Source organism: Neolamprologus brichardi, chromosome 3 (genome assembly GCF_056152115.1).
Source record: "Neolamprologus brichardi isolate AB-2024 chromosome 3, ASM5615211v1, whole genome shotgun sequence".
Lineage (NCBI taxonomy): Eukaryota > Metazoa > Chordata > Actinopteri > Cichliformes > Cichlidae > Neolamprologus > Neolamprologus brichardi.
Window position 1 is genome coordinate 60102332 of NC_142106.1, and position 17081 is coordinate 60119412.

The window sequence follows — 17081 nt, forward strand, 5'->3', positions numbered from 1 at the left end:
CTGACCCAAACAGTGAAAAGCTCCATGGCAACAACAACAAACAGCCTCACATATGTTAACAGAGGCTGTTAGAAGCACAGAGTCTTTACAGTCTTTCTCCTGTTTGTACACAGATCTCTGCACATCTTCATCACAGTTACTCACAGACGTGCAGAGTGTGTGGATATCAAAGCTAAGTTTCCACCATGTTTGTAGTCTGTACTGGGACTCATGGAGCATCTCTCTATGAGCACTCAGTGCTTTAAACAGTGAGTCCCAGTTTAACCAGCAGCCTTCACACCACACATCACACAGACATGGAAACTTCAAACCCTCAGACTGAAGACACCATCAGAAATAAATAGGTTGTGATGAAGATGAAGAACTGGAACAGTTTGCTGTGGTTTCTTCTGTTCCTGTCAGAAATAAGAGTCTGGCAGCACTTTGCTCTCCTTCCACATGTTTAAGGAGGAAGTGAAGAAGAGTGAGTGAGTCGTCTTCCTCTGTGGGCCCAACATCAGGCAGCAGCCACGGATTTTTAAGAACCCAGCAAACTGCTACAGAAACATCAGATCATCAGAGAACAGCTGATCAGCAATCAGTGGTGCCAACAGCACCTCCTGTGGTGAGAGGATGCAATAATGCAATGTAGCATTTTTACACTCAACACTTCCAGTCATGGAAACTGTCTGTTGGATCTGTTTGACGTTGCTTTCTTGTGTTGCTTTCTTGGTTAGAGTTCCTCACAAATGTCCAGATTATTCTTCTAATGAGGCGTCGACCATGTTTTCAGTTCTTTGGAAGAAAACATCGCCCTTTGCCATCCTTACTTTTCTTTGACTTCTTCAAATGCAGCTGAACTCCAGCTGGTATTTTATTGGACTTTGCAGCTGTTTCTGGTCATCAGTTCATTCCTGCAAACCTCTGAACCTGAACAACAATGATGCTGCATTGCTGGCTGATCCCAAAAGGTTGATTCTGTTCATCTGGACGTTTTCACAAACGTTTGCTCACTGATCAGGTGACTTCTTCAGTGTGATGGCATGCCACACATGGTAAGCTCCACACCTCACCACCCGTTGATTCACTTTAGTTTAATTTACAGTCACTACTTTAAAATAGTTTAGTCTATTGTTCAATATTGTTTCTTTATTAAATGTATTTATTTTTCCATTACACCTTCCAATGTTTATATGGCGTGCACACATATTAACCTTGCAAGGTCAAAGTTCTGTTTTATGTTATATTAATACATCTTTCTTTGTTTGAGTTACCTGGGAGTTGGCTTCTCCATCTGTCTGGCAAAAGGTGTGGCAAAGGGCTGGTAGACCTGAAGTACCAATGACAGCCTAATTGGATTGCACCACATGCTTCATTGTCTGGGGGGTGTTTCATGTTTGTTTAACTGTTTTGTATTAGTTGCTTATATGGCAGCCATTTTGTTTTCCCCCGTGTGTGTCATTTGGTTTAGCTAAACCGGTATTTAAGTTCCCCCGTGTGTCATTTCAGTAGGTCAGTTTATCTTATGTTTGTTTGAGGTTTTGTTAATTATTATCTTGAGTTTAGTCTATTGAGTTGACCTCTTTTATTGGTCTGCCTATTTAAGTTTGGCTTTGTTAAATATATTTTCATATTTTTTGGGTCAATAAAACCCCCTTTTTGAATCAAACCACCTGTGTCCTTTATGCTTTACTGCTTGGTCCCTGACAATTGGTGGCAGCAGTGGGATCATCCAGTATTGGACACAGGTCCTTTTTCTTTTTTTTCTTTCTTCTGTTTTTCCCCATGAGGAAGAAAAATGCATCGTGGTGGCAAGAATGAAAGGAAAAAGGGATCTGCTCAGCAAACCTGTGAAGAGGAGGAAAATGGAGCCTCAGAAGTCACTGAAGTTGTGGAGAGGGTGGAAAATGAGCCTACTTTGTCTGATCTAGTCAATATGCTACATGCTCACATGGGACAACAGGACGTCCGGGATGCAAAACAGAGTGAGTTAAATGCACGACAAGAACAGCGATTTAAAGCCCTTCAACATCAGTTTAGACTTCTGCAGTCAGAAATCCAAGTCAGAACATCACCATCAGATTCTGCAGAGGCTCGCTGTGAACCATTAGAGTCTGATATTCATTCTTCTTCCACTGCTCAGCAGGCCCAGGCTGAACCAGTTATGACTAATTCCAATCCAGCCATTTCACCAGCATTTCAGTTTCCCCTACAAATAGAGGGCAGATTGGAAAGATTAACTGAAGCTGATGATATAGAACATTTCCTGATCACATTTGAACGTATGGCTATAGCTTATCGATGGCAGAAATCAGATTGGGTTTTTCGTTTGATACCCTTGCTTACTGGTAAAGCTAGAGGTGCCTTTGTTCACATGGACATTGATGATTCATTAGACTATGATAAAGTGAAATCAGCTATTCTGTCAAAATATGACATTAACCCTGAAACATATAGGCAAAGATTCAGATCCCTGGACGTTCAACCAGATGAAAGCCCTCGTGAGCTATATGCAAGACTGAAGGAGCTTTATGGGAAATGGATCCAGCCAAAGGGTAAAACTATTCATGACATTGGTGAAACTATAATCTTGGAGCAGTTTCTCAGAATGTTATCTCCTGAGCTTCAGGTTTGGATCAGAGAACATAACCCTGGCTCAGCAATGGAAGCGGCTCGGTTAGCTGATGTTTTTGTTGCTGCCAGAAAGAAGGGGCAAGCATGGAGCCATAATGCATGGAAGGCATCGAGGGACACCTGGAAGGTACCTCAGCAAAACCATCTGGATTCAGCAAATACAAGCACCAGTAAGACCCCTCAGTCTACCACTAGACCACCAAAGGCCTCCGGTAAGAAGCTCATTTGTTATCTTTGTGGAGTAGAGGGCCATACGAAACCTATGTGCCCAAGAAATTCTGCTAAAATGGTACAAATGTGCTTTGCCCCCCGTTCTAATGTTGATCCTGAGCAGGAGAGTGACAAATCCATCAAAATGAGTCAGATTGAAGTGAATGGGGTTCTACTCAATGCCCTTCTTGACTCTGGCAGTTCTCGGTCCCTTATTCACTCAGATTTTGCCCCACCTAATACTGTTCGCACCAGTGATACAATTTCAATCTGTTGTGTCCATGGAGATGAGAAAATATATTCGACAGCTGACATCTACATTAAAGTTCAGGACCAGATGTATCTGCTGAATGTGGGTGTTGTGAGCAGTTTGCCTTACTCTGCCGTGTTAGGGCGTGACCTTCCTGTGCTTTTTGATTTGTTGGAGTCTGAGCAGACTGGGGAGTGCAATGTAGCCGTTACCAGAGCTCAGGCTAAGCAAGTCAGTACCTACTCTGAGACCCTGAGTGCCCTGCCTTTCTTTGATGAGGAGTTTGAACCAACTGTGGTGAAGCCACGGAAGACCCGCAGACAAAGAAGGCAGGAGAAACTCAAATTTTCACCTGTGCAGACACTAACAGACGCTGAGCCAACATCGTCACCCCTAGGGTTTACTATTCCAACTGAAATTGCTGAACTCCAAAAATCTGATAAATCTTTAATATCTCTTTTCCAGAAGGCCAAAGAAAAGGAACCTGGAGTGGAACAGGTTCTCAATAGTGAGTACATCGAGTACATCTTGCAAAATGACATTCTCTATCGTCAGCAGGGGTCGGTGCTGCAGCTGGTGGTTCCCCAGAAGGTGAGAAACGCCATTCTCACCTTGGGGCATTCTATTCCGTGGGCTGGCCACCTTGGTAAACACAAGACCACAGCTCGCATCAAACATAATTTCTACTGGCCTGGTCTTAGCAAAGATGTGGCTCAGTTTTGTAAAAGTTGCCCACAGTGTCAGATAACATCTGCCAAAATCCCCCATAGAGCTCCACTCCAACCTCTCCCTGTCATCGGCACTCCTTTTGACCGTCTTGGAATGGATATTGTAGGGCCTGTTGAGAGGAGCAAAGCAGGAAATCGTTACATGCTTGTTGTAACAGATTATGCCACAAAATATCCTGAGGTGTTTCCTCTAAAATCTATAAAGGCCAAGCCCATTGCATTTTGTTTAGTGCAGTTCTTTGCAAGAGTTGGGTTTCCACGAGAAATACTAACTGATCAAGGCACTAACTTCATGTCTACTTTGTTAAAGCAAGTTTATCAGTTGTTGGGTATCCGGAGTCTGAGAACTTCACCATACCACCCTCAAACTGATGGGCTGACAGAACGCTTTAACCAGACATTGAAACAGATGCTCAGAAAGTTTGTCAACAACAGTGGTAATGATTGGGATCAATGGCTGCCATATCTACTCTTTGCTTATAGAGAAGTCCCCCAAGCCTCCACAGGTTTTTCCCCTTTTGAGCTGTTGTATGGCTATGAGGTTCGTGGCCCTCTAACTCTGTTAAAGGAGATCTGGGAGGGAGACAAGGCGGAGGAGGGACCCAAGAACATTTTGTCTTATGTCATTCAGATGAGAGAACGGTTAGAGAAAATGAGTGAACTTGCTCAATCACATATGGTGGAGGCCCAGCAGCAGCAGAAGTCTTGGTATGATAAATCTGCTCGTCAGCGTTCGTTTGAGCCAGGACAAAAGGTGCTCGTGCTCCTCCCCAGTGACAACAACAAATTGCTGGCAAAGTGGCAGGGGCCATTTGAAGTTATGAGGAAACTGGGACCCACCACATATGAGGTGTCCACCCCAGGGCAGTTGCGCCCCAGCAAGGTCTTGCATATAAACCTTCTGAAGGAGTGGGTGGTGCGTATTGAACACAAGGCGGATGCAATGCTCATACGGCGAGTGCCTGAAGAAGATGAAGCAGATGAGCAATATCTACCACCTGCTGGCTCTCTGGATTATGATCTCAGCCATCTCCCAGAGGACAAGCAGCAGCAGGTGAGAGAAATGTGTAAATCAGCAGTCTTTCAAGAGAATCCAGGGAGAACTAACATTGTCGAACATGATATTGTGGTACAAGAAGGTGCCTCTGTGAGACGATTGAGTTACAGGATCCCAGAACGTCTGCTGCCTTCATTGAAGAAGGAAATTGATTTGATGCTATCCTTAGGGATCATTGAACGATCTAAAAGCGAATGGTGCAACCCTGTGGTCTTGGTACCCAAAAGGGATGAGAGTATGAGGTTCTGCATTGATTTCAGGTACCTGAACTCTGTATCCATGTTTGACTCCTACCCAAACACCAAGAATTGATGATCTACTTGAACGTCTGGGAAAAGCAAGGTACCTGACCACAATAGATCTGTGTAAGGGTTACTGGCAGGTCCCACTCACTCAACGGTCCAGAGAGTTCACAGCATTCAGAACACCATGGGGGCTTTTCCAATTTACAGTCTTGCCATTTGGATTACATGGAGCTCCAGCAACTTTCCAACGGCTAATGGATCAGGTATTACATGACTGCTCTGACTTTGCTGCTGCTTACTTGGATGATATTGTTATCCACAGCAACACCTGGGAGGAGCATGTGGAACACCTGCGAACTGTTCTGGACCACTTGCACTCAGCTGGGTTGACGGTGAATACGTCAAAGTGTGTTTTCGCCGCTGCTGAGACAGAATACCTGGGCCATGTCATCGGCAAGGGGGTTATCAGGCCACAGGTCAGCAAAATCGAGGCCATGGAATCATCCCCCCTGCCCCAAACAAGGAAGCAGCTGAGATCCTTTTTGGGCATGGCAGGTTTCTACCGTCGTTTCATCCCTCAGTTCTCCAACAGGGCAGCTCTGCTCACAGACCTGACGGGATCACGTTCCCCCAATCACATCCAGTGGACAGAGGAGGCAGTGGCAGCATTTCATGACATCCAACAGTCACTAAGTAAGCAACCGGTTTTGTACAGTCCCAACTTTGATGAACCATTCATATTACAGACTGATGCTTCAAATCGGGGCCTGGGAGCTGTCCTCCTTCAGGAAACCAGGGAAGGCCGCCATCCAGTGGCTTACATCAGCCGGAAACTGTTTCCACGGGAAGTTCGGTATTCCACAGTAGAGAAGGAGACCTTAGCGATCAAGTGGGCCCTGGACTCCTTCCGCTACTATCTACTGGGAAGAGACTTCACCTTGGAAACTGATCACAAAGCACTCCAGTGGCTTGAGCAGATGAAGGACACAAATGGGCGAATTACCCGCTGGTACCTGGCCTTACAGCCATTCCGATTCACTGTCCACCATGTACCAGGCAAGGAGAACCTTACTGCTGACTATCTCTCTCGCTGTTCCAGCGAGAGCTCTGAAGAGGGGAGGTGTGTGATGGCATGCCACACATGGTAAGCTCCACACCTCACCACCCGTTGATTCACTTTAGTTTAATTTACAGTCACTACTTTAAAATAGTTTAGTCTATTGTTCAATATTGTTTCTTTATTAAATGTATTTATTTTTCCATTACACCTTCCAATGTTTATATGGCGTGCACACATATTAACCTTGCAAGGTCAAAGTTCTGTTTTATGTTATATTAATACATCTTTGTTTGAGTTACCTGGGAGTTGGCTTCTCCGTCTGTCTGGCAAAAGGTGTGGCAAAGGGCTGGTAGACCTGAAGTACCAATGACAGCCTAATTGGATTGCACCACATGCTTCATTGTCTGGGGGGTGTTTCATGTTTGTTTAACTGTTTTGTATTAGTTGCTTATATGGCAGCCATTTTATTTTCCCCCGTGTGTGTCATTTGGTTTAGCTAAACCGGTATTTAAGTTCGCCCCTGTGTCATTTCAGTAGGTCAGTTTATCTTATGTTTGTTTGAGGTTTTGTTAATTATTATCTTGAGTTTAGTCTATTGAGTTGACCTCTTTTATTGGTCTGCCTATTTAAGTTTGGCTTTGTTAAATATATTTTCATATTTTTTGGGTCAATAAAACCCCCTTTTTGAATCAAACCACCTGTGTCCTTTATGCTTTACTGCTTGGTCCCTGACATTCAGTCTCAGCTGACTGCAGCTTTACAAGCTTACAAACAGCACATTTGCACAATGACTGAAACCAGCAGCACCTGATATATATGATACTAATATAATACATATACATATATAATCCATACTAATGATGAAGGAACTGAGCTCACAGTCCATTGTTCATTCAGTGAACTACTCAGTTTATTTTGGGCCTCAGAAATGCTCACTCTGTTTGTACATCACTGTCAGCAATAGACTCATTCTGCTGTGTGGACAGGAACACATGTGACATCACTTCCTGTTTGTTTGTGACTGAAGAGGAAGAAGTTTACAAGGAATCATTTAGAAGAGTTTCAAACATCAACTGATTGAATCCATGAATCTGAAAACGTGTTTGTGAGTGAAAGAGACAGACATGTACAGACTGAACTATCTGTTCAACAGTCAGAGTGTTTCTGTAACAGAAGACACTCTTTACACCCCACTCAGCACAGGGACACTGAGGAACCAGCATAGACCCAAAACCCAGGATAAAGAGTTTGAGTGAATGTGGTGTTGAAGGTGTGGAGGTGGATCAGAGTATCAGAGGAGACTCTGTAGAAGGACAGAGTGCCAGCAGGACAGTCCACATACACTGCTGCTCTGTTAGAGACAGAAGAGGAGGAGGAGGAGGAGGAGGAGGAGGAGATGGATGTTCCTCTGTTATTGTGCCAGACAGAACGAGGACCATCATCAGAGCAGATCAGACTCCAGGACTGATCATTGTATCCAAACACACAGTCATCACTGTCTCCTTTCCTTCTGATGCTTCTGTAACTCACTGATATAAAAACGTCTCCTCTCCACTCGACCTCCCAGTAACAGCGACCAGTCAGACCATTTCTACACAGCAGCTGTTGATGAACATCAAATCTGTCTGGATGATCAGGATATGACTGAACCTCCCACACATGTGTCACCTTCCTGTTGTTGTCAGACAGTTGGAGGTTTGTGTTCACTGTGTTTGTGTCGATTGTGAGTTGACAGGAATCTGATGGAGAGAACAAACACAATCCAGCTGCAGTTATTGATCCATCATCTGTTCATTGATTGACACTTTGATGATGACTCCTGACATGATGAAGATGGTTGAATGTGTGCTGCTTTGTTTTCATGAATCCCATTAAAAACACACTTACACTTCCTCAGACCTGGTCTCAACCATCGGACTCCAGCAGGCTCCACCCTGAAAGGAGGAGGGGGGTCAGAGCAGCACAGTCAGCATGCACACATGGACATTACATGGCTCTCATACACACACTGTTACACACTGAGCTCAAAGCTCGGCTCCACTGTTTTATTCAAAGAAATCTACATTTATTTATCAGCACATTTAAAAACAGCTTGAGCCAAAGTGCTGCACAGAGTAGAGATAAAATAGGAAACATACACAGTAATTACTATAAAGACTCGTCACAATTGAAAGCTACAGAGTACAAATGTGTTTCCAACCGGGTTTTAAAAATGTCGAGTGTTGGTGACGACCTGATGTGAAGGGCGACTGTTCCAGAGTTTGGCTGCAGCGATCGATAAAGCTCACCTCTGTTTTTACGTCTAGTTCTGGTCAGAAGCTACTTATCTGCAGACCTGAGGGCTCGACTTGGATTATTTTGTTAAAGAGAGATAAGATGGAGCCAATCACTCAGAGATTTAAAGACAAACAACCAGATCTGGAAGTGGATTCTACCACGTACTGGTAACCAGTGGAAAAAGCTGGAAAAAGCTGGTGATGGGTCGTCTAACACAGACCCACCGCTGGAACCAGACAATTCATGAGGGAGAGAACTGTGACAGCGCCGTTCCTTCACTTGACCTCAGTCGCTCTCGTCTGCTCCCTCGTAACACTGCTCTTTATTGAGGTTACATGAATATGCATAAGTTCATTAACATATGACGTCTTACACAGGTATGAACAAAGAGTACCAGTCTGTGCATGGTGTGTGTGTGTGTGTGTGTGTGTGTGTGTGTGTGTGTGTGTGTGTGTGTTCCAGATGTGACCCTGTGACCCCAAAGCTGGTGCTAAGAGTCCAGTGGTCCCCCTAACAAAGGGCTCTTATACTTAACCAGAGGTGGATGCAAAATACCAGGGAGATGAGAGAGTGAACCGGGTTGCCAGTCTTAAAACAGATCTACTGAGGCAGCAAGATTTCTTCAAGAAAGCAACCAAAGAGAATAATGCAGCAGTCGAAGCCACGTGGTTAGTGAGATGATTGCTAAAGCAGGGAAGCCATTCACAGAAGGTGAATTTGTCTAAAAGTGCATATTGCAGGATGCAAATATAGTCTGTCCGGGAAAGAAAGGTCAGTTTAGCAACATCAGCCTTTCTGCCAACACCGCAGCAGATCGCATTTCTGACCTGTCAAGTGACATTTATGACCAACTGTGTGAGAAAGCCAAATGTTTCAGTGTATACTCAGTCGCTCTTGATGAGACCACAGACATCACCGACACTGCCCAGCTCCCAATGTATGTCCGTGGTGTTGATGACAGTTTTGAAGTGATGGAGGAGCTGCTCACAGTAATTCCAATGCATGGCCAGACCACCGCTCAGCAGATATTTACAAGCTGTGTGATGCCATTGAGAATGTTGGTTTGCCATGGAAGAGGTTTGTTGGAATAACAACAGATGGAGCGCCATCAATGACAGGGAGGAAAAATGGACTGGTGGCACTTGTTCAAAAAAAACTGGAAGAGGAAGGCGTGGAGGAGGCCATTGCTCTGCACTGCATTATCCATCAGCAGGTCCTTTGCAGCAAATGTCTGAAGTTTGACAATGTGATGTCTATTGTTGTGAAATGCATCAAGCAAATCAGATCCAGGGGCTTAAAGCACCGAAGGTTCTGTGCTTTTTTAGAGGAAATGGAGTCAGAATATGGGGATGTGCTCGACTTCACTGAGGTACGTTGGCTCAGCAGGGGAAATGTATTAAAGAGACTTTTTGAGTTGAGAGCAGAAGTGAAGCCTTCATGGAGAAGGATGGAGTTAGTGTTCCTGTGCTAACTGATCCCAAATGGCTCATGGACTTAGCTTTTCTTGTTGATATAACACATGAGCTTAATGTACTGAACAAGACGTTACAAGGCCAGGGGCAACTTGTCAGTGCTGCCTATGACAACGTGAGAGCATTCTCCACAAAACTTGCGCTCTGGAAAGCTCAGCTCTCTCAGACAAACCTTTGCCATTTCCCAGCATGCAAGGCACTCGTGGATGCAGGCACACCATTCAGTGCTGACAAGTATGTTGATGTCATTTTGAGGCTACAGGAGGAATTTGATAACAGATTTGCTGACTTCAAGACACACAGAGCCACCTTTCAAATTTTTGCGGACCCCTTCTCCTTTGATGTGCAAGATGCCCCTTCTGTGCTTCAAATGGAGCTCATTGAGCTGCAGTGCAACTCTGAACTCAAAGCAAAGTTCAGGGAGGTGAGTGGAAAAGCAGACAAGCTTGGACAATTTTTGAGAGAATTGAGCCCTAGTTTCCCTCGGCTTTCCCCAATGTTCAAGCGGACCATGTGCCTTTTTGGTAGCACATACTTGTGCGAAAAGCTCTTCTCCACTTTGAAGAAGTGTACAGGTCCAGTACAGGTCCAGACTTACGGAAGATCATCTTCAAGACATACTGAGGGTCTCAACTGCTTCCTCCCTCAGGCCAAATCTGGCTCGGCTATGCGAGAGGAAACGCTGCCAGGTCTCTAGCAGCAAGGAGTAGGCAAGAGAAGCCATGTTCAGAAGAACAGTTCATTTTCTACAGTGTTCCATTCATGTTCAGAAGAAGGTTATAGAAGTGTTAATACAGACATTTCAATCTAAATACAGCAGATATAGAAGACTGAAAAAAACACATAAGTTCACTGACTAAAAATATCTTATTATTGTTTTATTTATTACAGATTGATTTATTTTCTTATTAATTCTTAATTTATTTATTTATTTTTCATATTTTGTGTTAAAAAATAAAAATAAAGAGATTTGAGAAGATTGGAATTTTTTAACCATGCCTTTCTTGTGGAAAACCTAATGCGGCCCAGCCTCACCCAGACTCTGCCTGCAGCGGCCCCCAGCTAAATTGAGTTTGAGACCCCTGTCCTACACCATAAATCAGTAACAGAGGGTACGACCTCTCTCATGGCCCCAAGTGGTGTGTGCATGCCAGAGCACTCTGGAAGGCACACAGAGTGTTTACAGACTACTAAGGATCAAACCTCTATCATCATGCAATCGATTATACAAGCATATATGACTAAATATTTCTAAGCATAAATGACAATCAACAATATAAAGCTTACAGCTGGTTTTAATAACAGAATTCATTTGTTTCTCAAATGAGAAAGAGCTATCGAGCTACACTCCTAAATCTTTAGTTCTTAACTTTTCCAGTGGGCCAAGGTCGACATTATCTGCTAATGCTAAATAGGATGCCGTTATTAACTAATGCTAATTTGATGTGAATTAGCATTATGCACTAATGCTAACACTTACTTTTTAACAATGTGAGTAGCTAACGCTAACACAATTTTCCTTAACTTTATAACAATGTGAACGGCTAATGCTAACACTCTTTTCCCTAGCATTACAACATCTGAGCTGCTAATGCTAAGTAGGCCGCCATTAGCACCTACGTCTAATTTAAGGCAAATACGCATTAGAACCTAATGCTCATATCGTTTTCCTTTGCTTTATAACAATGTGAGCAGCTACTGCTAAATAGCATTAGCTAATAACAGCAGTCTAATTTAAATCAAGTTAGCCTCATTTGCATTATAACGATGTGAGGAGTTAATGCTAAGTATGCTGCCATTAGCAGCTAATTCTAATTAGGGGTGAATAATTATTACCAGCTAACCACCAGTTTTCTCTTCCCTTTTAACAATGTGAGCAGCTAGTGCTAGGTAGGCTGATTCTATCAGCTAATGCTAAAGCTAATTTGATGTGAACTAGCATTACATTAGTGAGGAGTTAATGCTAAGTAGATTGCCATTAGCAGGTAATGCTAATTTTAGGTGAATAGGAATTGGCAGCTAATGCTAATACCATATTTTCTAATTTCACGTGAATTAGCATCATCTGTTAATGCTAACTCTTTTCCCTTGCATTATAACAATGTGAGCAGCTAATGCTAAGAAGGCTGCTGTTATAAGCTAATGCTAATTTGATGCGAGTTTAGCATTATCAGGTAATGCTAACACTTTTCCCTTCCCTTTTAACAATGTTTGTAGCTAGTGCTAGGTAGGCTGATGCTAGCAGCTAATGCTAATTTGATGTAAATTAGCATTATATTAGTGAGGAGTTAATACTAAGTAGACTGCCATTAGTGGCTAATGCTAATTTTAGATGAAAAGGAATTGGCAGCTAATGCTAATACCATATTTTCTTGCTTCATAACAATGTGACCAGCTAATACTTAGTAGTTTGCCGTTATTAGCTAATACTAACAAAGTTTTTTCTTACTTTTTAACAATACGAGTAGCTAATGTGAACACTTTTTTTATTCAATTTTAACTTTTCCTCTGCGATGTGAAGAGTTAATGCTAAATAAAACGCCATTAGTGGCTAATTCTAATTTTAGATGAAAAAGCATTAAAAGCTAATGCTAATACCATATTTTCTTGCTTTATATCAATATCAGTAGCTAATGCTAGATATGTAGCCATCATTAGCTAATGCTAATTTAGGAACTAATGCTAACAATGTTTTTGCCAACTCTTTTCCCTTGCATTATAACAATATGACCAGCTAATGCTAAGAAGGCTGCCATTATTAGGTAATGCTAATTATTATGTGTGTCAGCATTATCCGCTGCTGCTAGCAATGTTTTATCTTACCTTTTAACAATATCAGCAGCTATAGCTAACATTACTTTCATTTCACTTAAGCCTATTTAGCATTAATTAACTTCATTTAGCATTAAGAAGTTTATGCTAAATAGGCTACCATTAGTGGCTAATGCTAATTTTAGGTGACTAAGCATTGGCAACTAATGCTAATACCATATTCTCTTGATTTCTAACAATATGAGCAGCTAATGCTAAGTAGGTTGCCGTTATTAGCTAATGCTAATTTATCCGCTAATTCTAACTATGTTTTCTCTTACTTATTAAAAATGATAGTAGCTAATACTAATACTCTTTTCCGTTGGGTAACAACGAAGTGAAGAGTTAATGCTAAGTAGGCAGCTTTTAGCGGCTTATTCTAATTAGGGGTGAATAATTATTAGCAGCTAATGCTAATACCGTTTTCTCTTTTCTTATAACAATATGAGCAGCTAATGATAATTTGATGTAAATTAGCATTATATTAGTGAGGAGTTAATGACTAATATAAATTATAAATATAAATTATAAATTAGCATTATATTAGTGAGGAGTTAATGACTAATATAAATTATAAATATAAATTATAAATTAGCATTATATTAGTGAGGAGTTAATGCTAAGTAGGCTGCCATAAGTGACTCTTTTCCCTTGCATTATAACGATGTGAAGGGTTTATGCTAAGTAGGCTCCCATTAGCAGCTAAAGCTAATTTGAGGTGAATAAGCATTAGTAGCTAACGCTAATACCCTTTTCTCTTGTGTTATAATGATGTGACGTTAATGCTAAATAGGCTGCCATGAGTGACTCTTTTCCCTTGCATTATAACAATGTGAAGGGTTTATGCTAAGTAGGCTCCCATTAGCAGCTAAAGCTAATTTGAGGTGAATAAGCATTAGTAGCTAACGCTAATACCCTTTTCTCTTGTGTTATAATGATGTGAGACGTTAATATTGTTCTCAAACAACAGAATGAGAATGAAATATTGATTCTAACAGGGCCCATAAACAGCATTATCTGAGCAGCATTAGCTTATCAGAGTTTCCATCATGGTCACACAAATCCTTAGCAGAGCAAAGTGGCCTACTTAGCAATAGCTGCTCAAGTTGTAGAAAGCAAGGGAAAACAGTATTAGCATTAGCTAAATGTGCACTTGAGAACAAATTTATTGTGAATTCAGCCGTGAATGTAGAGTTTGTCATTATTTAAGCTTCCATTTCCAAATGTTAGCTGCTCCTGTCTGCCTCTTTATCACACACACACAGACTGAAATGATTCACAGCCTTGTTTCATCCTTCTGTCACTATCACTGTGGACATACAGCATGGGAAACATACACATGGCTGACACTTTATTAGGTACACTGGCATCTATCTCAGGTACACCTGTGACCTAAATGTTCCTGCAAACAGACTCCTTGGAGACCCCCTACATAAATATCCATGTACTATCCAGTTAGTGTGTCTGTCCCTGAAAATATTCCTGCATGTGTGATTGTTCATGTCTCATCTGCAGCAAACAAACAGGAAGTGAGTGAAGGACACAGGAAATGTTTCCAACTCGTCCTCCTCTATCAGACATTCTCTCCATACCTGAGAGTGTCCAGTCTCCAGCCTGGATCCTTCAGTCCAGCCGACAGCAGTTTCAGTCCTGAGCCGCCTGGATGATTGTAGCTCAGGTCCAGCTCTCTCAGATGGGAGGGGTTGGAGGTCAGAGCGGAGGCCAGGGAAGTACAGCCTTCCTCTGTGATCAGACAGCCTGACAGACTGCAGACACACAAAACAACAATCCGTCTGTTATCCATCTCTATGGCAGCATAACTAAGGGATGGTTCAGGGTCACCTGATCCAGCTCTAACTATAAGCTTTATCAAAAAGGAAAGTTTGCAGCTGATCTTCAAAGTAGAGAGGGTGTCTGCCATCACAATTTTACCTAAAGAAGGTAAGAACAAAGAGTATTGCAATAACTATAGACCCATTTCCCTTCTTAATAACGATTACAAACTGTACGCCTCGATTATTAGCAAAAGACTTCAAAACTTTGTACCAGATTTGATAGAAGTGGACCAAACCGGATTCATTAAGGGACGTCAGGCACAGGATAATATAAGGAGAGTCCTTCACATTATCGACAATGCAGAAAAGACCAATATCAGTACTGTGTTAATAAGTTTAGATCAAGAAAAGGCATTTGATAGTGTTAGTTGGCTCTTCCTATTTGAAGTATTGAAAAAATTTGGGTTTAAGGACCGTTCAATACAATGTATAAGGACAATTTATAATCAACCTACAGCCAGAATCAAGGTGAATGGTAGCCTGACGGACAGAATTCGGCTACATAGAGGTACAAAACAGGGCTTTGTCTTGTCACCAATTCTTTTTGCTTTATATGCTGAGCCACTAGCGCAAGCAGTGCGGCAGCATCCAAATCTGGAGGGGGTAACTCTTGCCGGACAAAAACATCTTATTGGATTATTTGCTGACGATGTCATTGCTTTCTTACGAGATCCTGACAAGTGCTTTCCAACTTTGATGCAACTATTCCATACCTTCGAACACTTGTCGGGCTACAAAATTAATGTACCCAAAACACAAATTTTATCATTCAGGTATACACCTTCTCAAAAGATTAGAGATGAATATAAATTAAATTGGCACTTTAATACCATGAAATATTTGGGCGTAACCTTGACAAAATCATTATCTGCTATGTTGGACACAAACTACAATCAGGTGGAGGGTAACATAAAAAAAGACCTAGAACGGTGGTCAACAACACCTACAAACTTTTACTCTAGAATTCAAATAATAAAGATGAACGTTCTCCCAAGATTGCTATACATGTTTCAATCACTCCCACTTCCTATAACTCAAAGAAAATTTAAAGTATGGGACAAGATGATCTCAAGGTTTATATGGGATGGGAAGAAGCCCAGAACAAGGCTAACAACATTGCAACTCCCGAAGTGTAAGGGAGGGATGGCTTTGCCTAACCTAAGGGAATACTTTTACGCAGCCCAACTTAGACCTCTTGTTGGTTGGTGTCGACCAGAATTTGAGGCACGGTGGAAGGAAGTTGAAATTGAAATGAAAGGAAATTGAGGGAAACAAAATTCAAGTGTATCTCTGACAAACAATTAATGACCTCTTACAAAAGTAGAATGAATCAAATTGTGAAACTTACATTAGACATATGGCACACAGTAATAGAAAAACATCAGTTAAAAGAACAATTATTTTTGCTGAGATGGTTTAGACATGATAAAAAATTTAAGCCGGGACAATTGGACCAAACATTCAAACGGTGGGAGTTGAAAGGGATTACAGCAGTTTGTACTCTGATGAAAAATGGAAGACTAATGAGTTTCCAACAATTAAAAATAAATACAAATTGGAAAATAGAGATTTTTTTAGATATCTGCAAGTTAGGGATTATTGCGTAAAGCAAATAAAGTCTGACTGGCTTGAAAAATCATTGGGTATTGTTGGAATAGTAAAAAATTGCTATGAACATAAACAATTTAAAGCCATTTCCACTTTCTATAGATCATTAGAAGAAGATAGACAGGACACAACCTTTTACCTTAAAAAGAAATGGGAAGCTGAACTGGCCATAACTATAACAGAGAAGGAATGGGTCAGTATGTGTGAAATACAACACAGCACAACGAATTCGCCGTTGTGGAGGGAATTTTGCTGGAAAAATTTGACACGTTTTTTTCATTACACCCAAAATTAAAAGCAAACAGACCTCAAGTCCACAGAAATGTTGGAGACTGTGTGGAGAAACAGAAGCAGATCATTCACATGTATTCTGGAAGTGCATAAAAATTAAAAAGAAGACCTTAAAATGACCATGGATAATATTCTGGGTTATGCACTTCCAAACACCTGCCAAGTGATGTATCTAGGAAACATAAAAGAACAGATACAAAAGGAGGACTATATCTAGTTAAAATAATTCTAGCCGCAACAAAGAAAGCAATCACAAAGAAGTGGTTACACCCAGACCCTCCCACTCAGCGAGATTGGATTAGTATTGTAGATCTCAGAGATGGAAAAAATAACATTCAATATTAGACTGATGGGATGTAAATACGATAGACAATGGAGGAAGTGGAAAGCATTCCGAGTAAAGTAGAGAGGGTGTCTGTCTCCTGAACTCAAACTGGGAGCTGCTGCCACACCCAGTCCAACATAGCCAGGCTTTCTTTGCTGCTTTGACAAAACCTCAAATCCCAGTCAGAGATGATGAGCATCATCACAGTGATGATCATTTCTCTGTAACCCAGGCTTTCTGCTTCAGGATCTGTGCACGCTCACAGAACAAGGAGACCTTTAAACATCATTTCACTAAAT

At 41.6% G+C, this 17081-nt stretch overlaps 1 protein-coding gene across 10 annotated transcripts in view; it reads right to left on the reverse strand.

Moving 5' to 3' along the window:
• The window catches only part of LOC118453432 (protein NLRC3-like), an 815502-nt gene that overhangs the window by 610599 nt on the left and 187822 nt on the right, over window positions 1–17081 (reverse strand). For 4 of the 10 annotated variants that reach the window (XM_087837978.1, XM_087837982.1, XM_087837973.1 and 1 more), the window contains 3 exons: window positions 14316–14489; window positions 8051–8097; window positions 7358–7902 (listed from right to left, as the gene is read on the reverse strand). The exons of 3 other annotated variants lie outside the window; for them this stretch is intronic. In XM_087837978.1, coding sequence (XP_087694104.1) covers window positions 7358–7902; window positions 8051–8097; window positions 14316–14489 — 766 coding nt within the window. Of the gene's footprint in view, window positions 1–7357; window positions 7903–8050; window positions 8098–14315; window positions 14490–17081 lie in introns of those variants that run through there. 3 more of the 10 variants (XM_087837991.1, XM_087837983.1, XM_087837957.1) reach the window with 3 other exon arrangements.